General features: G+C 40.2%; 1 protein-coding gene across 1 annotated transcript in view; it reads right to left on the bottom strand.

Annotated features, from left to right (window-relative positions):
* Positions 1-26461, bottom strand: part of LATS2 (large tumor suppressor kinase 2) — a 128936-nt gene that overhangs the window by 22140 nt on the left and 80335 nt on the right. Inside the window, exons 4-5 of the mRNA XM_044073185.1 lie at positions 20616-20798; positions 16789-16895 (exon numbers count right to left, since the gene is read on the bottom strand). Of these exons, the coding sequence (XP_043929120.1) occupies positions 16789-16895; positions 20616-20798 (290 nt within the window). The remainder of the gene's footprint in view (positions 1-16788; positions 16896-20615; positions 20799-26461) is intronic.

Below are 26461 nucleotides of genomic sequence, written 5' to 3'. Positions count from 1 at the left end.
TCCGATACTGGATAATACGTCGGCGCCAGCCGGAGCCGACAAGGCAACTGTAGACTGAGTGTCGGAGCTGGTAGGAACCGACACTACCACATCAGAGGAAGAAAGATCGGCTCCAGCCGGAGCCGATCTCGACTCCGAAGGAGTCGGAGCCACCGGGGAAGGCTTAACCACTGTAGCCTGAACCTTAGGTGGCTTTGAAGGTTTACTCGACCCAGTCTTAGTGGGTGAACCTTCTGGCTTTAATAAGCCACGGAGGATTAACTTGTTCCTCCTCTCCTGCAGGACTCTCTGGCTAAAAGAATGACATATAGTACAGGAGTCCTGCAGGTGTAAAGGCCCCAGGCAGTAAACACAAGAAGTGTGACCGTCTGTCAGAGACATCTTCTGACAGCACGAGTCACACTTCTTGAAGCCTGAGACCTTTCCTTCCCTAGACATAGTCTAAGCAAAAACACACACACACACACTGAACAGTCACACTATTAATCCCAAAAACACACACACAGATAGGGATTACGAAAAAGAGGCCTAGGCCTAACTGAAAAATTATTAACTTTACCAATTAACTTGAAAGTTTAATTAAAGGGGAAAAAGGGTGGGCTGTAGAAAAACTACACACTATCTGATTATTAAGAAGAAAGGGAGAGAAAAACCCTGACTAACTTGTTTGAAAATTCAAACTCACCTGAGCTGGCAAAAAAAAGACCTCTTCGCAAAGCGGCAAACGAGATCTGAGGTAGTCTCGCCTTGCATCATGGGATATAGGGATGCCTCGAGCTGGTAAAAAGAGTTCTCAAGCTAAGCAAGTGCCGAGTCGGAGCCGAGGATCGGCTCCGAACCCATCCAGCAAGAATGAAGGCGAGATTGACAACTTAACATGACTGATGTAATGGTGTCAGCTGCATGTTTTATACCCCTGATGACCTGACGTAATGGAAGAAGAGACAGCATCCGACGCAGGAATCCAGAACTTTGATATTCCGGCCGGCTGAGGGCTACCTGCAGGCAGATAACCCAAATGTAATGACTGCAACAGTGAAACACGAAGAACATCTGGGATCTTTAAAAAACAGTAGGAGCAAATTACATAGGAAAAATGGGAACTGTGGGAACAATACATACAGGGGAGAAATGAGGTTTAAAAGAAGGCATAACTTGAATGAGCTATGTAATGTCTCACTAACAACGGTTCAAGTGATGTATAATGTTTGAAACTAGGATTATGTCAAATAAGGTTTGTGATGTAAAATGCTTGCAGCTGGGATTATGTCAATATGGTTTGTTTTCATTTATATAAATATATGATTGCCTATTTCATAAAAGATTATTTAACAAAGATGTTTCTTGTTTAAAAAAAAACTGCCAATGTCTATATGTGGTGTGACTGTGTGCATCCTTGGATAAAAGGGTGTCCCATCAAGAAATGGTTCTCTGCTTTAAGCCTGTTTGCAGTGGAGATGGGTTCAGGTTCCCCACAACCTGGAATTAGATTAAAAGGTATGAAAACTAATGTACGGGTGAATTAAAAATGTACGTTGAAGAATATCTGACAGAGGTGACAAAGCTGGGGAATTAAAACTCAAAAGAAATTTAAACAATAGTTAAGAAATGAAAGAGAATGCTGCCAATTTGTTTTTTTTTCTTTCATCTTGCTATGTTCTGGACTTTCCTCTTCTTCTGCAGTTCTCCCACTGCCAAATCATTAAAGCTACTAACATTTGCAATGCCAGCAGATGCACGACCTGCTGTGGTCTGAACCACTGTTCCAGTCATTCACTGCGACTGTTCCCATCCTAAATGCACTTAATCCAAACACATAAGTAATCGGTGGAGGTAAATACACATCATACGTTAACTTAGTGATCTCTTCTGGTTCTTAACAGTTGTTTTTTCAATTAAACAACTGTTAAATCCAGGACAAACCATCACTCCCCTCCCCAAAATCCCTGCTCCCACTGAGAGTACAGCTTCCCAACTAAATTCACATTTTATAAACTCCATACTGTCCCTGATAAATAATTACAGTAGCTCCTCACTCACTTTTCCCAAAAACACTACCCCTCATACCCACACTCTCTTTTTCCACCCCATTCAGGCCAGCTACATAAAGAAACTCCTTCTTCAACTAAAATCTACCATACTTGTCACAGACCAAATGCCCAATAAATTCCTAAAATTAGCAGCAGACTCCATCTCATATCCAGTCTCCCTTCTCATCTACAGCTCCATCGCTGAACAATATGTCCCCAAACTTTGGAAAATCTCATACATAACTCCGTTGCACTAGGGCAGCACATCCACTGAATTATCCAAATACAGGCCAACTGCTATACTATCTCCTCTAAGTAAAATAGTAGAAAAATGCATTTATTCTCAATTACTGTCCTACCTACTCCAAAATAACATCCTCTGCAGCTCTCAGCACAGCTTCCTACCCAAGCGCAGTACCACAACCGCACTCCCCAGCTTTACAAATCTTGTAAACCAGTACAGAAATAGTGGCAAACTAGTATCATCAATCTTCCTAGATATGTCAAAAGCCTGTGACACCATTTCCCATCAAAAATTACTTTATTAATTAACTATCACTAATCTCTCCCAATCAGCAATCTCTTGGTTCCATAGCCATCTTTCTGAATGTCAGCAAACAGTGAAGTGGCAGGATGATATTTCAGCTCTACTCACTATCACTGTAGGTGTACCACAAGGTTCAATTTTCGGGCCACTTCTTTTCTCTATCTTCACCAACAAACTCAGTTCCGTTTCCACCCAGGCCACTATAGTGCAATATGCAGACGATTATACTATCATCTGCAAAGCCCACACCCTCCCTGAGCTCCTTCATAAAACCCAAGCAGCTTTCACAGACAGAGCAATACCTCACAGATAACCAATTAACACTAAATCCAAACAAGAAAAACAAATGCTTTTCACTAATAACAGACATCCATTGCCACAATTCCCTTTTTAAACTCGTTCATCTAACACCAAAATCAAACCAGTTGACAATACTAAACTACTTGGAGTTACTATCGGTCACTCATTAAAATATAACCAGCACACAGCCCTTGTCATCCAACAGGTCCACATTAAACTCAGCTAACTGTAAAGAGCCAAACCTTTCCTCACTCCTACCACCAGGCAATCTATTGCCAGATCTTATCTCCTACTCACCATTCTGTATGCTTCTCCCATTTTTACAAACTTGAAAAAATCTGAATTGCTAAATTTGCCACTAACCTTCCCAACAGAACTCATCACTGCACAGCTTTAGGACAACTAAATTGTTTAGAATTACCAAATCTGCTCTTACTCAACCAATGTACTATAGCTCACACCATTGTTCACCAACCTAACAACTGCCCATCCCTCACAAATCTTATACAGATGTACCCTATCAACAGGACACTGAGATCATCCAATAAACTACTTTTAAAAGTCACCAAAGCAAACAATAATTTCGGAGACTCTCTGTTTTCACACCAGATAGCAAAAGTCTGGAATGAAATACCCCAGCTTATACAAAACTCTACCACAACGCCCCATTTTAAATTCCATCTAAAGGAACATCTAAAAAACAATTGGCTCTGCTCCTGCTGCAATCCTGGATAATCTTAACTCCTTTCTAATTTATTTTTCAGTCTTCTAATATTATCCCTCAGTACCGCCACATACCAATCACCATAAATTTTGTCATTGTACCACTTCTATGTGTATTTTGTTGTATCACTGTTAAATGTATGTATCTCTCACATTTCTTGGTTTGTGTTTTACGCCCTTGAAACTTGTACTATACTAATTTGTGAACTTTTTTGTTTAGATGGCCATTATGGATCTGTATTTTTCTCACACCTAGGATACTGTTATCCTATGTTAAATTGATTTTTTATTGTTACTATCTGTTACATCACATTCTATCCATATGTATGTATTCTCTGTATAGCTGTGAGGCTTGGTTTACTATAATTAACTCGAAACACAACATTTTACAGGCACGTTGCCATCCTGAAATGTTGAAAATCACTACTGCGCATGTACAAAATACTACTCCAAAAAACAAAAAACTTTTTGATATTAATGTCGAACTCCTGGGCAGCGCTCTTTTTGTTTTTCTTCACTTAAAATGCATACCTATCACATTTTTTGCAGGGGGGCAAGCTCCCCCTGCACTCCCCTTTGGGAGGCTGCACCCCCCACACACCCCCTGCTACTAATATATTCATAGGTTGTTACTAGGCTATCGTCTCTTGGGCCTATACAAGCCTAGCCATAACAATTTCCTGGCTATTTCTTCCCAGAATATTTACTTCCCTGGTCCCCTGTCTAGCAGAGCGACTGACGTGATCCCCGGGGTGAATTTCCTATCTCCCATCCAACTGTCAAGGTTCCTTTTTGAAGAGGGCCAAAGAGGCGCTCAGCTTGACATGTATAAGCAGTCTATTCCAGAGTATGGGGAGTCCCTAGGATAGGAACCTCTCCCTCCAGCATGTTTTGTTCATTGTGATGACCAGGTTTAGACCCCTAGAGCGTGTAGCTTTGAGGGATTGGGATTTCAAGTGTAGCATGTCCAACAGCACTGGCTTTGACATGGCCTTGTATGTTAAGCAGAGATCGTCTCAGAGTAGACGATATGCGACAGAGTATAGCTGGAGTTTTTTTAGACGGTCAGCATAGGGCATCGGCTTTAGGCCTGTGATTCTTTTAGTGAGGTATTTCTGTGGCCTTTCCAGTTGTTGCAGATGTCTTGTGAGGTACATACCAAACGGGGCGCTGTACTCCATAATGGGTCTAATGAGGGATGAGTACAGTGGGACAATGACCTCCTTTTTTCTGGATGAAAAGCCCTTAGTGATGAGGTGTGCAAGCCCTTAGTGATGAGGTGTGCTACATAGAAGGATTTCCCGACTGTTGTGGCTATGTAGTTATCGAAGGTGAGACCACTGTCCACCTGTGTTCCCTAAGTCCCTTATCACATTTTCGGTGTTTAGTGTACTGCAACTTATGTGGTAATTCATGGGTACATGTTTTTTCCCAAAGGAGATCACTATATATTTCTTGGCATTGAGCTTGAGCCCATGGCTCTGGCACCAAGCATCTGTTTCTGTAAGGCCCTTTTGTAGAATATCCACATCATTTAGGGATTCAATAATGGCTCCCAGTTTACAGTCATCTGCGAACTTTGTTAGCCAGAGTCCCTTAGTGCTGGCCTGTTCTTCAGAGAAGTAGATGCCAAACAAGAGCGGTCCCAGGACTGAACCCTGAGGTACTCCGCTTGTCACTTGTCTGGAGCTGGATTCTGAGTCGGCTACTTTTACAGTGCGGGTTCTGTCAGTAAACCAGTTGGCAACCCATCGAGTGACGTAGGGATTAATGCCCAGCTTAGTAAGTTTGCCAATGATTCCAGAGTGGGGGATGGTGTCGAAGCCCTTGGTGAGGTCCAGATAGCCTGTGTGGACTGCCTTACCCTCGTCCATGGCTCTGGATACTGATTTGAAGAAGTAAATCAGGTTGAGGAGACAAGATCGGCCCTTTACGAAACCAAACAGGGTGGGGTCCAGTGTTTGAAGGTTGCCAATGGCTTTGTTTATAAGTTCCATGACAATGCGTTCCATGGCTTTGCAGATCAGGCTCGTCAGATTGATGGGACGACAGTTCCCGGGATCCAAGGTGGATCCCCCCTTGTGGAGTGGGACAACTGTAGCTGTGCTCCACTCATTGGGCACGAAGCATGAAGTGAGGCTATGATTAAACATGACACTTAGGTGAGGTGCCAGTTTATTTTGTAGTTTATGTAGTACACAGCCCAGGAAGTCGTCTGGTCCCAAGGATGCTGTATCTTAGCTTTGAAGAGTGCGTTTTTTTTACCTGTCTGGCTGTGAGTACCAGATTTTGGCAATCTTTTGGTATTGAGATGGGCCCTTTACGGGATGAGGGGGGTGAAGTTGGCACTGAATCGATTTGCCAGGATATTGGCAATATCCTTAGGATCAGTATATTTAATGCCAATCTGTTGTGGCTCAGAGCAGATCTGAGCATTGCCATTTAGATTCTTGACATAACTATAGAATGCCTTGTGGTTGTCCTTGGAATCTTTGGCAATTTTATTTTCGTAACTAGCTTTGGAGGATTTTATGAGGGATCTCAGCTTCTTACGGAGGCTGGTAAGGGAGTTTTTTGCATCCTGGGATTTTCCTCTTTTTTTCCTTCTGTTGTACAGTTTGTTTATGGCAGGGGACCACCAGATTGGGTTCCTTTTTTGGAGGAGACCGTCTTGGTTCTGTTTGGAATGGTATGATTCATGCACGAGTGGATGTGCTCATACAGTGCCTTAGTGTAGGATTCAGCGGTCGAACTTCCAGTTCCCGTCTGCATGGGTGTCATGACGTTTGTCACTTCTGACTTGAGTAGCATGAAGATGGCTTTGGAGAAGTTTTTTATGGAAGTTTACCTACTGGGGGGTGAGGGTGGGATGTGGACATCAAGGGTGATTTGCTTATGGTCAGACCTGACCGACGAGGGGGTGACCACTGGTGTGGAGCATCGATCTCCCATGTTGGTAATGACCAGGTCCAGGATATTTGCATCCCCTGGTGGGACTATAGATTAGTTTGGTCCAGGGTGTTGGAATTTATGAATTCCAAGAACCGTTGGGCAAAGGTGTTGGTACCTGAGTAATTTTCCCAATTAATGGCAGGGTAGTTGAAATCACCCAGTATTAGGGTGTTTGGTTCTATCTTAATATTATCTAGCAAGTTTAGAAAGGTGTAGTGAGAATCTTGGGACATGGTGGGGGATATGTAGCAAGCTAGAATTTGGAATGCAGTCTTACCAAGTGTCAATTGCACCTGTAGAATTTCAGATGCATTGTGTTGGGCAACTAGCCTGGAGGTGTGAATATCCTTGGTGAATATGGACACTCCTCCGCATTTAGTGCTTTAGTCCTGGTTTGGTGGCCGAAAATTGTGGTAAGAGTTGTAGCCTGGTACTGCAGGGGTGCTCTCTGGAGCCTTGAACCAGGTCTCAGTTACCGCACAGACATCGATGTTCTCCATTTTTAGGAGTGCCTCGAGAGACTGCATTTTGAGGTTTATACTTCTAGCATTGAGTAGCATTACCTTCATATTTTGCATGCTTATATCTGTTACGGTGGTGGTTTTGTCCTTTGAGCCTTGCCTAAAAAAGGCACTACATGGGTGGCAAGAGCCTTAGCCAGTAACCTGAATCCCAGGGGCGACAGGTGTAGACCATCTCTGGCACAGCATTGTGGTTTGTCGATCATGTCGTCCCAGGCAGACAGATATTGGATCCCCCTTTGAATGGCACCAGAAACTTAGCCAATTGTTGAAGTCAATCATTTTGTCCTTATACTGTGGTATCATTCTGGGCAAAAGCATGATATTGCTCAGGGCTAGGGTCATACCTGCCTGGGCCACATGATCCAAGAGTCTCTTTTCATGTAGTCCAGGGAGGTATGTCTCAAGTCATTCATTCCAACATGGACAATGACAGAGTCGTATTTGTACTTGTGGAGTGACTTGAGTGCATGCGTTATGTGGGGATCCTGGCACCAGACAGGCAGCTGACAGTAATTTTCTCCTTGTTTGGCCTGGTGAGTGGGACGTCAGTGTGCCTGACTTTAGAGTCACCTATGACCAAAGTGTTGGGTATGTTGTCTTGCCTTAGGGTCTGCTGTTTGGTGGCACACTGGTGTTTTGAGCTATGTGTCACTTTGGTTGTAATTGGTGTTTGTTTGCGTTTCAGCTTCAGAGGTCCTTGTTGCATGGGCAGGTTAAGGTTAAGGACCTCCGCACAAGTGGGTTTAGTGTTACTATGTGTGGATGTTGGTGCCATGAGTTTTGAAGGGCTATGTGTTGCTTGAGGTGTAATGCAGGTGTTAACCTTCTCCTCTTGACTGTCTAGCACAATCTTGGCTGGAGAGAGCTTTGCTTCTAGTTTGGCTATGTAAGTGCATCTCTCGCAGGTTGTAGGGTTGGGAGGTAGGAGGAGAGGGTTGTCTGTGTACATGACACAATTGCTGCATTGCCCCAGTATGCCAAGATTTACCAGATGGACAGGAGAAATCATCAGAAGCTGACCCTTGGACATGCCTGGTTTGGTGTTTCTTTTGTAAAGTACAAGAGCTGTTTTCCCTTACCTTGGCAAGGTACTTTGCAGTTATAGGCTGTTTAGTGCCTACGGTTAATTTCTCCTTATTAACAAGAAGAATTGAGTGCTTGTATCAGTTTAAGGCTTCTTAGTGCATTCCAGCAGGTTTTAGAGCAACTGCTAGTCACAGGGATTCAGCTTTTAGTGTTACTACTGAGAAACCAGCTAGTTCTAAGGGAAAATTTGAAGAGCACACTTTCTGGCACTGGGAATAGTTTCTAATAAGCTAATAAAAGTGCAGGAGAGCAGAGAAAGTACAGTTGTGTACACTTACCATAAATGTAGATGTTCGAGTGTATTCACTGTTGCAGTCATAACAATACTACTGATTTACAGATGACTTGGTCTTTTTATGCGATGGAAGTTCAGAATATATTGAACAATTTATAACAGAGTTACATGGAAATAGGTTTAACCTGCAATTTGATGGCTTACAGTGGAGAAATAAGATCCCTTTTTTAGATATAACATTAGAGGGTAAAACTGGTGAGTCAGTTGCCACTGGGCTCCACAGAAAGTTTGATGTAGTTTATCAATTTTTGTTAGGAAATAGTTGTCACCCCATCCACTCTTTAGAGTCATTAACATATGGTGAATTTTTGAGAATATCAAGAATCTGCAGCGATAATGCTGATTTTGAAAATGAGTTATTTAAATCGGCTAACATGTTTAAACAGAGGAAGTATAACATAGATGTTATAGAGAAACGCATTGATAAAGTGAGAAGAGACAGACATAGTAAAGATAATAATAATAAAATAGTATATAGACAGCCAAGATCAAATTTAAAGACATATAAAGATGTAAATAGTTTTTTTATAGTATTAACATATAATTTGTTGAGTGAGAATGTTAAACAAGTTATAAAACATTATTGTCAATTCCTAAGTAAGTTTCCAGAGTTGAAAGGTTTAGTGGAACAGAATTTTTTTTTTTTTTTTTTTTTTTACAAAAGAGGGTCAAATTTGAAAGATAGGTTAGGACATACAAAATTTAAGAGACCACAAAATAGGTTAATGCAACAGATTCCGTTTTTAGGTACTGCACCCCGTGGAAGATGTTTTAGGTTGCAAACATATTGTACAGACTTTTTCTAGTATAAATAATATTAAATTTGAAACTGCTGCATCATTTAATTAACAGAAAATGTAGTTCATGCTATAAAATGCGGGTGTAATAAATTTAATATAGGGCAAACAAAGAGAATGTTTAACGTAAGGTTACTGGAACATTTAAGGGACATTAGATCAAATAAAGAGGAAAGTCCCTTAGCCCAGCATTTTAAATTATATCATGACAGTGTTCCGAAAGATTTAACAACTACAGTGTTGCAACAAATAAAGGTAGAAAATGAAGATTATAGGAGAAATATGTTATTGTATAAGGAGACTGCGTTTATTTTAAAGTTTGGAACTTTGATCCCATATGGTCTAAATGTAGATTGTTGTTGGAAATGTGTTGTGTATAGCTTTAAAAAGCATGTTTTTAAGTTTAATGTGTATTTAAATAATTAATTGTTTAATTAGATAATTGATGAATTGTTTTATTTGATACCATGGGTATAAAAAGTGAATTAGTATTATTTGAATTCACTCCTTGAAGGCTAAATATTAGCTGAGGCGCTAGAGTGTTTTGTAATAAACTAGAGGATTTAATCGACTACAGTTGTTGGTTATTTTACATTGATCTACTTTTGTTGTATGGTGGACATTACATTTGGGTTATCTGCTTGCAGTAGCTCTCAGTCGGCCTGATTAACAAATTCTTGGGTCCTGCGTCAGTTGCTGTCCCTTCTTCCATGACGTCAGGGGTATAAAACATGCAGCCGATGCTATTACATCAGTTTTTCTTGCCCCAGATGTCAGGTGCCCCCCTAATGGTAAGCAATTAAATCTATAAATACAAGGATATACCTCCAACAAAAAAGCAAATACACCAAAAAGTTTTTTGAGCATAGTAAGTGAGAGTAGAGGTATAGCCAAAAGAAGAAAGGGGGCTGGAGGGAGGGTAACCAGGACTGCAACAGTGAATAGTCGAACATCTACATTTATGGTTAAGTGTACACAGCTGTACTATGCTCTTCATGTTTCACTGTTGCAGTCATTACATTTGGGTAGATTCCCAAAGCTAAGGTTGGGAGGAGGAATTTAAATAGAATTAGGACCAGATATAAGGCCCTGCAAGACTGCAGTGGCAAAACCAGCTCTGGATTTAGAGAAAATTGGTAAATGATAATGCTTGGTGAAAGTATGCAGAGAAGTCCAGGTAGCAGCTTCTAGGGTGTCCCTAGTAGGGATGCCCCTGAGAAAGGCTGTAGAGGTAGATGCAGCCCTGGCTGAATGGGGTCTGATGCCCTGTGGGATAGGTTTTCCATGGTGCTTATACCAGAAATGAATGCAGTGGCCTATCCATTTTGAAATGGTTTGTTTTGAAATAGCTTTCCCCTCAGTCCCTGCAGCAAATGCCACCAGCAGTTGTTCAGATTTACTTTGAGGTTTAGTTCTGTCCAAGTAGAATCTAAGTTGTCTGTGCACATCTACAGAGTGCAGTATCCGTTCCCCTTTGTTCTGTGGGTTAGGAAAGAAGGTAGGCAAATGAATGGACTGGTTAAGAGCCACACTGAATACCACCTTGGGCATGAAGGAGGGAATGGTTCTGAGGGACACCCTGTCTGCATGAAAGATGATGAAAGGTTCCACTGCCATAAGGGCCTGTAATTCAGATACCCTTCTTGCAGAAGTGATTGCTAAAAGGAAAGATGTTTTCCAGGAAAGACATTTTAAATCTGCATTAGCAGCTGGCTCGAGAGGAAGAAGAGTGAGTTTCTCCAAGACAAAGTTAAGGTCCCAGGCTGGAGTTGGAGCTCTCCTGGTGGCCTTAAATTTTTGGCCCCTTTGAGGAACTGCTTGAGCAGTGGGTGAGAGAAGAGGGGAGGCTCTGTGCTAAAATGAGCTGAAATGGCTGAGGCATGAAATTTGATGGAGGAAAAGGACAAGCCCTTATGAAGCATTTCAGTCAAGTATTGTAAAATCTGAGGTAAATTGGGCACTGCTGCGTTCATTCCTTGATATTGGTTCCAGGAACAAAATCTTTTCCATTTTGCAGCATAAGATTTTCTAGTACTAGTCCTCCTTGCCTCTAAAATGATATCCATCACTGACTGACTGAGGGATGGTAAAGGAGAGATTAGGTACTTAGCCAGGCTGCTAGGGTCAGGGTTTGGAGCTGAGAGTGCAGAATCTGGTTCTCCTGAGACAACAGGGAAGGAGTCTGAGGCAGGTGCCATGGAGCCAAGCGTGACACACTGCACAAGAGTGGGTACCAGTGTTGGCGGGGCCAGTCTGGTGCAATTAAAACAGTCCTTGGCTTGTCCTGTTTGATCTTTAGTAGTACCTTGGAGAGCAGAGGCAGAGGAGGAAAGGCATAAACTGATAGGTTTTTCCAGCTGAAGGATAGAGCATCCACTTTTCAAGCTTGCTTGTGGGGAATCCTTGTGCAAAACTTGTCCAGCTGATGGTTCTGGGGGCAGGCAAACAGGTCTATATCTGGGCTCCCCCATTTGCTTGTCAACATGTTGAAAATCCTTGGTTCCAGTTTCCACTCATGTGGGTCCATGAGGTTTCTGCTTAGTCCGCCTGCCAGTGTATTTAGTTTTCCTGGCAGGAACTGAGCTTGTAGATTCACTTGGTAGCTCAAGGCTGTGTTCCACAATGCCATGGCTAGTCTGCAGAGGGGTAAGAATGTGTATCCCCCCTGCTTGTTTATGTACCACATGACAGTGGTGTTGTCCATCTTTACCATTAGTTGCCCTGGAAAAATGTGGTCCTTGAAGGCTGTCAGAGCATGCTGTACAGCTAACATTTCCTTTTGATTTATGTGCAGGTGCATTTGACTTAGTTCCATTTGCCCTGAATGCACTTCCCTGCCAGGTGAGCCCCCCATGCATAGTCTGATGCTTCTGTTGTTAAGATTTGGGCGGCAGGGGGTAATGTAAATGGTAGTCCCCTGTTTTGATGGCAGGCCTCTGCCCACCAAAGGAACTCTAGGCGTAGGTAAGGTATGACAGGAATCCTTGCTTCTAGATCCTGTGAATGTTGACACCATAGGCTTTTGAGATACCATTGTAGTTTCCTCATATGCAGCCTTGCATATGGAATTAGAAGAATGCAGGAGGCCATGAACCCCAAGGCTTACAGTATTTGCCTTGCAGATAGCTGAGTTTTTGTGGCCACTTGTTTGAAGTAGGTTGTCAAATGAATCTGTTTCTCTGGCGTGAGGAAAAGCCATCTGGGAAGTTGTATTCAAGCTTGCTCCCAGGAATATAATTTGTTGACAGGGTACCAGGTGTGATTTCTTTTCGTTTATGGTGAACCCCAGAAAAGTCAGTACCCTTTGAACAAAGGCCAGTTGATTCAAAAGAATGTCCCGGCTTTCTGCCTGAATTAGGCAATCGTCCTGGTATGGGTATATCTGAATATTTCTTTGCCTGCAAAATGCAATGACTGGAGCTAGGCACTTTGTGCATACCCTGGGCGCAGTAGATAAGCCAAAGGGCAGTGCAGAGAACTGATAGTGCATGTAGCCTGCTTTGAAGCGTAGGTATCTTCTGCAAGACTCCCTGATAGGGATGTGCAGGTATGCTTCTTTTAAGTCTAGTGTTGCCAACCATGTATCTTTGCCTAGCATAGGAAGCAGCTGGTGAAGAGTCAGCATTTTGAAATTTGGAATCACCAGAAAGGTGTTTAGAGGAGAAAGGCCCAGGATAGGACGCCATGTATTGCCTTTTCTGGGTACCAGAAAAGTCTTGAATAGAAACCTTGTTCCTTTTCCTCTTCTAGTACCAACTGAATAGCCCCCATGTTTAAGAGAGAGAGTACTTGATTTTGGGCCTCTGCCCACTGATTTGGATGTAGATCTGGCCACCCGCTTGGTGTTGGTAACGTGTGGAAGTGAAATCTGTATCCTTGGGACATTATATTTAAAACCCATTTGTCCTGGGTAATGAGTTCCCAGTTTCTGGCCTGCAGACCAATCTTTCCACCTAAAGGAGCATTCAGTTGGGAAGTGCTTGGAAGTTTTAAAAGCAAGTCATTGAGACAGTTTTCCATAGGGGGGAGTCTTACTACTCTCAGATTTGGATGCGGAAACCCCCCACTGCTTAGTCTTGTGTGTCCCTTGGGACTGAAACCTGGGGTTTCTGCTGTGTCTGGGTTTGGCTTGAAAAGACCTGGAAGAGGCTGGAAAGGACGAATTTTTAGAGGGCCAGTGCCTACTAAATCTAGGAGGCTGAACTTGTAAGAAACCTTTAACAGTTTGCATAGATTTAGCTTCATCTTCCATCTTTTTAAGAACTTCCTCAGCTGTGTTGCCAAACAGGCGGTCCTGATTTAAGGGAGCATCCAACAATGTAGCTTTAACATGATCAGGCAAAGACTGCTCCTTAAGCCAAGCATGCCTTCTGAGCACAGACCCAGTAACAGCAGCCCTTCAAGAGGCCTCTAATGAATCAAATCCACATTGCAAAGTTTTCTAACCTGTTCAGCAGAATGCATTAAATCCTGTAACTCTATTTTCAGCACAGTCAGGAATCAACATCATTTTCTGTTTAAACAATCCAATAACATGTTGTTGATACTTTAACATATGAAACTGGCAGTTTAAAGCCCTAATGGCCAAGGTTGCAGAAGTGTAAACCTTCTTACCCCATCTATCCAGCGCCCTGGAGTCTCTATCAGAGGGGGTAGGATTTTTAGCAGCAGAAGTCTTAATGTCCTTGGGTCCCTGTGAAATAGTCTCTGGATCCGCAACAGGATTTTTAAAAAGGAACTTGTGTGAATCAGAAACCCTGTAATATCTGTCAGGTTTTCTGGGAGCAGGAGGCAAAGAATCAGGGGCCAAACTAGACTCTGAAAAGGAATCATCAACAATGTCTAGTACAGGAGGTACAGCTAAAGGCCTATACTGAGGCAGGAGTAAGAAATCCCTAAGCCTCTTTTTTGAATCAGAAAAATCCTGGCTTTCCCAGTGGAAATGCTCCCTTATGAGTATGTAAGGTCTCACCAAAGGAAAAATCCTCTGGAGGGGAAGCAGAAGGAATAGAGTCCTCTGCATTAGAATCCGCATAAGTAGATAAGGGCAAATCCAGATCATCAGAAGAATCAGAAAAAACAGAATCCTGGTTAGAAGATTCATAAACAACTTCAGTCCCAGGTCTCTTGGGGGGGGGTTGGCTTCCCCAGAATTAGAGTTATAAGATCTTCAGCCATTCTTATCATTTGTTTTTTAGGCATAGAGGCCTGAGCATGCGGCCTGGGCGTTGGTTTCTTAGGCATGGTTCGAGATTTTGGCCTAAATGAAGAAGGAGGCATCGGTTTAATATGCAAGTCCGTAGGCCTGAATACACCCTCAGAAGCCGGTGCCTGCACAGCGGCTCTGGACCTATCCAAGGTAGAGACATCCGCAGGTTCCACAGTTGAAGCATCTTGCGGCATAACGGACTCCGAATGGGTCTTAGTAGAGGCCTGCAAGTCAGAAGTAGCGGGTATCAGGGGCTGCGAAAGCGCTTCACTGAGTACCAGCGAACTGGCGACTGGCTTAGGAGAAGCGTTGTCGGCAGCTTTGGACCTCGGTGGCCTGTCTCTGTCTTTATCTTTGTGTTTTTTCAGAATCCTGGTAGTCGGATGGCTAACCGATAACATTTCTGGATAATTAAACCGAGAACTGAAATATTTAGAGGCGAAAATATACCGACGACGGATAGTGCACTGATTAAATAAAGCACAAAACCGAAAGCAAGGTACGTCGTGGTCAGGGCCTAGGCAAGGAATACAGTACGAATGAAAATCTTTGTAAGGTATTTGCTTTCCACAAGTAATGCAATTATTAACTTTTACTGACATCGGAGTGCAGCAAGAAAAAGTTTCCCCAATTAAGTACTTAGCTTTAGTTGAAGACTTCGGTTCTGAAACTTGAAAACGAAAATTTCAGGAGTTGGCCGACTGGCACTTGCAAACTGCTTCTGCTTTGGGCACCGCATGCCAAGAAAGACTGATGTAATGACGTCGGCTGCATGTTTTATACCCCTGACAACCTGACTTCATGGAAGAAGGGACAGCAACCTACGCAGGACCCAAGACTTTGTTAAACAGGCCGACTGAGGGCTACTATAAACAGATAACCCAAATGTAATGACTACAACAGTGAAACACAAAGAACATCTAGCAGATCTAAGGGAAAAAAATGACAAGCACTGCTCTGTAGCTTACAAAAAATCCTGGATACACCAAATCTGTATCTGGGCTACACTAGTTCAAGAAGAGGTAGGAAACAGTTTGAGGCAGAAGATAATGAGATAATTCAATATGCAAAAGCTAAAGGGGTGGGCCTTTGCTAAGTTCTCACTATTAACATTACAGTGAGCTGATGTAATGTGACTTGGTGGGGGGGGGGGGGGGGGTCCAGTATCAACTTTATACCAGAGGCGGGCAACTCAAAGCCACCAGACCACAAGAACAGGGTGGGTGGGTGGGAATACCAGTTGTACAAATTACAGAGATATTAAATCAAAAGTGCAGACGAAAAATGAGAAGAAACACTTATCTTTTCTGAATATCACAGCAGGCAGTAAGTCAGTCTCTCAGCAGAGCTTGAGTAAGAGGTATATCTGACTTATGGCACAGAAAGCAGAAATAGACCTATTATCCAGACAATACAGTTGCAGGAATGCCCTGCCCAGACGAAAAAAGTTCTGTTCACTTTCTCTCACTAAGTAAGCAGATAGGCCTCTAGACAAAGGATTTCACTACAACTCCAAGATCTCACTATAGCGGGGATATGGATGAATTCCAATCCCCATTGTACCGCGATCTCCGTACAAATAGTCGAACACACTTATGTGAATGCACTACTGCAGGGTGGCCTATGGTTAAGGTGTTTGCCTTACAAACACAAGGTACAGGGTTTGAGTCTCACAAGGGATAATTGGCTAGGCTTAAAATGGCCTGCAAGGGCAATTAGTCTAGTACTAATCTATGAACCTATGAACCTATAAGTGTGTTACGACTATCCCATACACTTAGCATTTTGTGCATGACATTCTGATTTTTGGCAGCATACGTGCCGACAGAATGTAGTTTGCACAAATGATAGTAAACTATGGAGCATATCTCCCCGGGCCTCTGCTGAAAATGGGTCACTGGCCCAGTCGGACATCCCTGGTAAACAAACGTAAAATAAAAAAAAATAAATACTTAAGCTCCAGCAGTTGGTGATCTGTAATGCAAGAACAGCAGAAGCATATGTGAAAAAACTTGGTTCACTGCTATCCATCTGTCCCTCATGTCATTCTGAACCACAAATGTGGAAATTTTAATTTATACAAAAATACATTATCTCTGTTATTAACTGATAAAGCTACACTGTCTTAATACATTACAGTTAACATTTCATTTACAAAGTGACTATTGCAATAAAGTAAATTTCACAAACTGTATGAATTAAAAAGGTACTGGTATACAAGAATGCAGGTCTTTAAACAGAAACAATCATTTTACCTGCCTAACCAGCACCGGTTCCTTTAAAAATGCTTTCTTTTTATTTAATTTATCCATACATACAACTTACCTTAATTTGAGTTTCAGTGGGAGTTGCAGCCAGGAAGGGAGGTTGTCCTACAAGCATTTCAAAAAGAATTACACCTACGCTCCACCAGTCGCAAAGCTGAGTGTATCCTGAAATGACAGAATTCGTGTGAAATCCAACTATTCCAACAATCCCAACACTAGAGCCTCCACTGCCAACATCAGGAGTGCAAACATTCATAAAACACCAGCCAGCTTGCTTATTCTACTGTTTCTCCTCATTTTGGAGTACCTTCTGGACTGTCTAGAAGTACAACATTTTACCTTTCTTTTTGAAGTACTCTCAAACTGAACTTCTGTATAACAATGGTAGAGATAATGACCTTTCTCAAGAATAGTAACAATAATAATAATAATAATAATAATAATAATAATAATAATAATAAATGATAATAACTAATCAGATTACTCTGCAGAAACTCAGATTTTTTTTTTCATGCTAAAACATCTAGGTGTCTTTCTAACCATCTGTCTCAGTTCAGTAATCAGTCCGGTCATGATATTCTTAACCTTCTACTCCAAAACATCTTGGAGCTGTGCTACAGTAAAAAAAAAATCACCTCTCTTACTTTGATATATTAAATACTTTAACCGGTTTACTCTGCTGGTCATTGTCATTAGCATCTTCTTTAGTGTCTCAGTCATTGTTTCTTAAACACAAAATGGTACTTTATCCATATATTTAAAAAGTATATGATAAAAAATAAAGATAAACCATTAAAAGGAAAACAAACTAATATTGTCTGAATAATTACAAATTCTTGGCTTCAACTGAGGAGTGCTTTTGCCCTATAAGAGATTATCCGATCTAAGTTCACCCCCAACACTTAACTATATTTATACATTCTCAGAAATAATCAAAAGAAACCGAGAGAAAAGGAAACTGAACACTGGGGAGGGGTTCTGGTTAAGGACGATGGGATTGGTCATTGTGTAGATAGAGTAGAAAATAACCTCCAGTGACACAGAAAACTGAATACGTGGGTTATCTAAGGAAGGGTTATGCAAACCAGCTGGATTCGCATGGGGTGCCATTGGGATGCATCAATCTTGCTTTCACATTTAGTGGCTTATTCAGATCACGTTAGGGGAAATTTAAAAAGATAGATGTGGAAGAGCAATAACTGTTAGTAAGAACAGACGTTAAAGTGTATGAATGTATACATCAAAAGGAGTGGATTGGGACTTAAGTAGAGATGGATGGGTAACAAAGAAACCTAAGAACAAACAAAAAACATAAGTGAAGATGCTAGTCAAGGGGGGCTGATACAAATGAATAAATGCTAACAGAAAGCTAAGGGGCTCTGCATGCTGTAATAGCTACTAGTGAATATTACCGAGGTACTGGGGGCAATGAATTGAACTACCTCAAGTTCCTCATAATCAGTTTTCATTCAGACATACATGTCTGAAAAATAGGAAAGCAGGTAGTAGTTTGGAATAAGTAAAACACTACAGAAATGGGCATGAACAAATCCATAAAACAATAAAAATAAAACACGCAAGATAAATTACTAAATGTTTTTGTTACCCATTTTCTGAGTTCTTGTATGCTCTTGACAGAGGACAATGTGATCAGCCCTGGGTTTGATATGTTTTTAAGCCAATAATCCATTTTAGCTCTTTAATTATTAGTATTTGCTCTAATATCTTACTGGTTCCAGCTACTAACACCATGGTTTTCTGTTTTACAAGGTTTTACTCCCTCCCTTAACAGCTCAAGAACATATTCATATACGCAGTGGTCTGCTTTGGCTCTTCTTAAGTGTTTATGTACACTCTCCCCCATACCCAAAAGGCTACTACACAGCCACAGCTTGGTAAAAATTAGGGTATCTCCACAGCCTTTGTGCTGCATGTTGTACTCTTCATTCTTCTGAGGGAGTCAGCATTAAAGAAGAACAGACCACCATTCTCAGGATTGGGGTAGGGTGGGGGGGCTGGGGGTGTCATTAACAGTCTCCCTAATGAAATGTCAGTACTCATAACTCCGAGTGTCTACATGCCGACAAAGAAACACTGAAAATGCAGGAGAAGAGTGAATATCGAGCATAGCTCTTCTCCTTTAATTTTTTTTTTTTTGCAGAGAACTAAGCTCCCCTGCATCCCTCTGATGTGTGTGTGTGTGTGTGTGTGTGTGGGGGGGGGGGGGGGGGGGGCAAGTATTCCACACTTCCTGAACTTTTATATACTAACTCTGAGATTGCCATATTTTGGAGAAAATGGAATATTCTGAGTAATGTCCATAAAAACAATAACAGGAACCTAGAAGCCACTGCAGTACAGTCCCCAAGCATAATCCAGAGTCAGCAGTCAGAATTTGCATTTTGGATAGTAGAAGCAACGCTAATTATATGGAGAAGATCACCAAATCTGTCCACCACAAGCATTTCTTCTGGACGTTCTGTGGGATAGGAATCATCACATCTACAGGGGATCTGTAGCTTGGTTTCAAATGTTTCTGAGATGCCACTGTGTCCTCATGTAATTTTGCCTGAGGGGCCATGAGGAATAAAAAAAAATATGTATCTCAGTTTTCTCAGAAATTTTACTGCAGTCACAGCCTGCTACTGAGAAAACTGTAATAAGACTAACTCTCTTTCTGTTTGTCATGAAGTGGAAGTGCATTCATCTGTATGGAGTTTCTGACTGTCCCTAGAAAACTTAATGATGTGAAAGTGGACAGAAGAGGTTTCTTATAATTTAAAGTTATTACTAAAGAGTGAAAGCAGAGCCATAGCTTGTTCACCTAATGCCTGGTGCCTGCCCCATATCTCGTGCCTCACCCACTCAGCTGTTCAACTGAAGAGCAAAAATACAAAAGGTCTGCTTCACGGCAAGGTATACTCTTCAGTTAGGGCCCAATCACTACCTCAAGCAAAAGGGCTTCTTGTATTTGTAACTGCAGCAAGTCTGTCAGCTTACTACAGCACATTACCACACAAGAAATACTGAAGCAGTTTTCTGTACTGGCATTCAGCTTACCTACAATCTGCTGAATGCAACCAAAACTTTCCAGGCAGAAATGATAGGAATACACACAGTGGGGAATTTCATGAATGCTCAGGGCAGGAGCAGAAGAATCCCAGAAAAAGGATAACTGAAACTATAAGGTTAGAAGTCTGTTTGAAAAGTAGGCAGGGAAGTGAGATCAGGATATATGTGGGGTAATCTCTCACTGGCATCAGTGTCCACAATTGAAGTGACTACCTAAAAGAAAGCTGCATTCCCAATTAATGTACAGGCAGGCACATCATGAGGGATATGTTACTTAGTCATAAGGCAAACTGTTTGAATGGCGTTAGTCAAGATTCTCCTACATAAAAACTCTTCAATATCAGCACTAATGCCACAAATCATTCCTTTGTAATGAAATACATATGTGAGGGATAACAGTTCTGCTGGACCTATAGCTGTAAGCTGTGACCAATTTGGAAAGCATATTCCAGGAAGAAATAAATATTACTGCCTCAAAGAATATAAAATGCTTATAACACCTGTTCTATAAAATTATAAATATGCAGGTGGGCTACTATTAGATTTAGCTTGGCTAATTCTGTAGCAAGGCTCCAAAACAGGTAAAACTACCACTGACATGGTGCCCTTTATAATTTATCAGTGAAATAAATACATGTATTTATATAACTATTACAATCCACAAAATCTGCCCAGTGCCACCAGCTCCGTATCAATGACATTCAGAATTTACCATGAGACTTTCTTTTCTTCCTGCATAGGGAGAACAAGACTAGTCAAACTACCAAATGCAAGTCTGACCCAACAGCACAAAACAACTTCAACACAACTTACCTTTTCGAAGAAGAACTTCAGGGGCAATATAATTTGGTGTCCCAACCAGCGAATGTGCAAGGCATCTCTGGTGCTGTTTTGCAGCCCTTTGCTCCAGTGTCTTTAACCTGTCGCCACACTTGCAGTTTGATGCATCATCCCAGAGGTCACTGGGTTCCATACTATCCTGCCTAATATGACTCCCTGTAAAAACACATGTTACAAACTACATTAATGAAACATTTACTCCAGAATAAGAACTTACAATACAGTGCCCCGGTTTTTAAACATCTTCAGTTCATGCAGATGTACAGTTTTAAATCTTTTCCATTAATACATTCATTGCTATAAATACACAAGTTATTAAGTAATACACAAGTGAGGAACCAGCAATGCACTGCTGGCATTCACAGATGATCACAATTCGTCACTTTCTTCATTCATTTAAACAGTTGCCATTTAGTTTTTTTTTTTTGGGGGGAGGGGGCACCAGTCTGGGGACTGCCCAATGGGCAAGTGTAGATAGCTACTGCTCGATATTAGGTAATCAAACTTCTCAATAAGTTTCAGCCCTAGGATTCTCAACTATTGAAGAAGATGCCTTAATTCGCTACTAAGAAAAAAATCACAATAGCCCCATGATTCTAGCTTGTTAAGAAAATCAAACAAAACTGCATGGCAGCAGCACTGACTAAACTAAAAGTAGCTGTTATTCTACAGGTTTACAGATAATGACCCACAACTACAAGTCATTATGATGTCTTCCCAGACAGATATGATTAGCAACAATCAAGGTGCAAGACTGAAAGCCGTCAGATTCTGTCACTCAGCAATGGCTATACCACTGTACACGAAGAGTTGTTTTAATGAAATATAAGCTGATCATGCTAGACATATACTGACTAAATAACAGAACAGGGACCATTTAACATTATCATTGCAAAGGTTAACATTGCCACATCACACACCTTTGTTCTAAGCACTGATTTTGGCTGGCTAGGATACCTTTGGATGAAGTTTGCATGTCTTTATTATAACTGATTCAGTTTTATGTCAGTGGGAGGTTCCATTTTCCACCCACTGCATGTGTGAATGTGTCTAAGTGAATCCCAAAACGCTAAGCCATGTCTTTATGTCTGCTGCCTACTGAGATAACCAGACCTTGAAGAAGATAAACCAGATACTGATAAAATGAATGAATGAAATGCATGTACTCCACAGCAAAGAACCATTGCAAATATGAACAAGCTCAGCAAAATTCAAATAAGTTAAAATTAAAACAAAAAATGCACAATTGAACCGCCATTAAAAGGGATGTTTAAGTACTTTTGTCTTTAATAAGACTTCACTAGAGACATTTTTAAATTACACCATTAAATACTCCTTTCATCTACGTGACTTACAAGTTAACCAATCAGAAATCTCTTAATGACCAACAATTTTTAAAATGATTCCATTTGTTTAAAACCAGTTCTATGCTTCTTCAACTGGGTACTCTCAATTTTAAAGACTGCTAAAAAATCTATTCATTTTTCAGATGATTAACACCCAAAAACAAAAATCAACACGGCCTGCAGGGAACCAGTCAGAAAGCTTGTTAGAAGAGGACTGGCAATTCAATACCCCTGCAGCTCCATCTCCTGTACTGAAGATCGGAGAGAATCAAAACAGAATCAATAAGTTCCTATGTTGGTCCAGGTTTTGAGATTAGTCAATAGGATGACCCTAAGAATTTATTTGGACTGCAGGCCTAAGATGGCCTTTTCTATCAAGGATTGATATCAGAGTAAAGGCAAAGAGAAAAAAATGGGAGAGTCATAAACAAAAGACCAGCACTGGTAGAGTTTTTTGTAAAATCTAGAACAGAAACTGCTGTTAAAAAATAAATAATTAGTAATGCGTATAAAATATTGCATGATAGCTACAAGAGTCAATCTAAAGAGGTTAGAAAGGATTGGGAAGAGAGACTGGATTAGCAATTCACAAAGAAACAATGGGGATACATGTATGTCTCCCAAATATGCAACAAAATCTAGAACATTTGGGATTTTTGCTTGGAAAAGTTTACATAGGTATTTTTATACCCCAAGTAGACTCCGGAGAATTTTTCCTTGGGTAGTGACAGCAAATGTTGAAGGTATGATGGGGAAGAAAGACATAACTGGAAACATTTTCTGAGTGCAATGAGTTGGCAGGCATTAAAGATTCCCTGCAAACGACTTTATCAGAGATACTGGGTAAGCAAATTGGTGTATCTAGGGAAATTCTTTTTCTGAGTTATGATACAGAATCAGACTTGCCTAGACATACTAAGTAATTATGGTGGCTGCTAAAAAAGCAATTACTAGAAAATAAAAATCAAGTCAATACCAACTGTACTAGAAGTAGTGAATATAATAACAGAGATAAAAACAACTGGAAATGGAACCTTTAGAAAAGGGTAGGAGCAAATTACATAGGAAAAATGGGAATTGTGGGAACAATACATACAAGGGAGGAATGAGGTTTAAAAGAAGGCATGATATGAATGAGGTATATAATGTTTGACAATCATTGGGTAGATAAGTGATGTATAATGTTTGCAACTAAAATTATGTCAATATGGTTTATGATGTATAATGCTTGCAACGAGGATTATGTCAATATGGTTTGTTTTCATTTATATAAATGTATGACTGCCTATCTCATACGTGATAATTTAATAAAGATATTTATTGTTTAAAAATAAAAATCAGTGGGATGTCCCTGAGCAACCAATGTATCCAAGATGGCATTTCAGAGTGCATATTCGGGCTAGAGGAATGGAAGGGGCCTTCAAATGAGGAGAGTTTTATTATGTAGAGGAAAGAACTGACCCAGGAAAGGTTAGAGGAAATGAAATCCCGAGTATACAACTTAACTAACTAGAACTTTAATACCGAGTAGATTGAGAATATGGAAAAAAAAGGTATATATTTTACTCCAGGTATGAGGATGACTCTGAGTACATCTATTGCTGAACTTAAACTGCTTACATGGTAAATAAATTTAGCTTATTTGTTCAGCGGTGACTTCAGACGTTTTATAATAGGTTTACACAAAAGAAGTACTTTAACCCCCCCATATGCAGTATAATGGCTGCCTTCAAAAGAACCTTTGAATCAGGCATTAGATATTTGATAGAAACTGCTCCTACATACATATTTCATAACTTGACACCTGTGCAGAGGACAACACGTTTCAGTTGAATGGGTCTGTCAAACTGTGTTTTACAAAAACAAGCAAGAGGAGTGGAGCTGTGGTTGCAACTCAACTTTCAGTACTACAAAGCTATGGTTGCAATATCAAATGATAAAATGACATACAAGGATGTGCCAACATTTGAGATTTTAGAAGTTTATCAACTGCTTGATTTTTTGACAATGGTGAATGCCCACTGGAATTTTGACTTTTCCAATGTTCCATTTTCATGTTTTGGACAGATTTTCAGTATTCCATACATTCACAACAGTCCAAAGACCCCAATGAGACCTACTGTAGTAGCCCAAAGGTCTAACACTGAGCTAGTGGCAATATTTTTAAACAGAATTTTACAATCCGCTTTACATTTGGCCGCTTCTTTTATTCCCTGACTTCTGGCATTTTTTTTTTGTTAAATTAAAGGAATATACAGATTAAAAGATTAAACTAGATGAAATTTTTTTAGTCACAGCAGACATTAAAGTATTATACACCTCAATTCCTACTGCGGAAGGGATTGAGATGCTGAAATTATTTTTAACAAGAAAACTGAATTGTGTCTGTGTATGCTCAAGGGGAAGAATGTTTACACACAAAGATATTGTTTCAAAAGGTATTTTCTTACACCTGTTTCATTTATGGAAAAGAACAATCATGTAATTAGATGATTTTTAAGGTGCTAAATGCACTATTATTTTCTTGGAGTTCACCTTTCATTACAGCTTTAACAAAATGTAAAATTTAACAGACACAGTCATCTCATCATTTTTTTAGAAAATAACTTTTGCCAATTTGTATTTATGCTATCAAAGCTGTCATCCTCAACACACTAAAAAATGTGTTGTTAAAAGGCAGTTTGCAAGGCTTAGTCACGTAACTACTGATGACAGTGGCTTTCATGTTTCATGTACATCCACTTATAAGACCAGGCGGATAACCCTTTCCACCTGGTCTTATAAGAGAAGTAGATATAGACGTTACAAACAAGAGAATGGACACCTTTGATCCTATTTTAAGATGTGGCTTTAACAGTGGTTTTACAAAAAAGACAAATAATGTTGAAAGTAATGCATGCCAAAGTTTTGTCTTAACCCATTTAGTGGATGTGAAAAATATAATTGAAATTATACAGAACTGGAAAGTACTTTGGGGAAATATTGAAATCAAAAGGGTAACAGGGATGCCCTTAATTTTGTTTATAGATATATATGTATGTATATAAATATATATACACGTGTAAAAAGGTTGTAAGTTTATTGCACAATGATAAAAGTGATCAGAAAAAAAGTAAAAAAAAAACACAAAGGGACATTCCTCTGTTATAGATCCACACCAATACAAATTTATAGCAATTTCACCTTTATCTGAGGTAGCTAATTTTCAATTATATTTTCACAGCAGGTAAAGTGTCTTTTACAATCAAAAATAAAAACATGTGTTGAATGCCTTTGGAAGCCCAGTACTGAATGTAACAAGTTCAAGTTGTCTGAACTTTTGGTCAGTGAACAGTTAGAAAGACATACTAGAGGCAGAGATATTAATAACCAGCATGAATGAGAGAACTGGCCTAGAAAAATGGACTGCACCTGGACAGATACCAGGGGTTAAATGTACATGTAAACATTATGTATGAACTAAACAAAGGGATTAAAACATATAATTGGTTTTAAACAAATGGAATCATTTTAAAAACAGTTAAAAGCCGACGAAGGATTTTTGATTGGGTAACTTATAAGGTCACATGGATGATAGGAGTATCAAATAATGTCATTTGAAATGTGTGGTTTCGGATGAATTTAAGTTACCTAGCACAATCCAGTGAAACTTCACTTAGTGACGAGATCTGCAATGGGGTGAATGACGCTGATCAAGTCTTGCCCTCCTTGTGGTTAATCAATTTGGTTATGCTGGATTGTGATCAACAGTTTGAGAGTCAATTACAATCCTGTCAAGCACTACCACTGCAACCAAATATGCCTGTATACATGTACATATACATAGACGCACACGCATGTACATACAGATAATAGGTAAATGTTCAGAATAATATCAGTAGAAGCGATCAAATAGTTACAATTGCAAAATGTCAGCATTACTTTGTGGAATGTCAAAGTACAGTGGGTGTGGCAATTTGCCCTTCATCTGTTGTTGTGCCATCTCAGAGTTGACATACATAAGTAGCAGGGGGTATGGTGGCACAGGGGGCTTATCCCCTTCAAGAAAGCGTTTTTGTTTTTTTAAAGATATTTTAAAATCTAATCTTTTAAGAGCGATGTTTTGAAGCTTGATTTTATGTACTTCTGCTCTTCTGAGGTAAACTCACATTATACATAACAGATATGTACGTCTGATCTTCTGCGGTAAACTTACATTATACATAACATATATCTTTGGTGCATGAATCTCCAAGTTGGTGCATAGAAAAATATAAAAAAGCAGGCAAGTTCTAGCACTCAAAATATTATTTGAAGTTTACTGAAGCAATAGCATCATCAGGGTAATCTAGGGGAACCAAAATAAATCCAAACTTAAATATGTTTAATGTAGAGTCACATGACTCAAAAAATAGAAACATTAAAATAAAACAGAATGAAAAATAAATTGTCCATATTAATGAAATAAATTAACTTACTTGCCTACACTTACAA

The sequence above is a fragment of the Protopterus annectens genome, chromosome 5.part1 (assembly GCF_019279795.1).
Source record: "Protopterus annectens isolate FY-2018-M chromosome 5.part1, PAN1.0, whole genome shotgun sequence".
Taxonomy (NCBI): Eukaryota; Metazoa; Chordata; order Ceratodontiformes; family Protopteridae; genus Protopterus; species Protopterus annectens.
The sequence above is the reverse complement of the archived record's forward strand: the minus strand, read 5'-3'. Positions and strand labels throughout refer to the sequence as shown.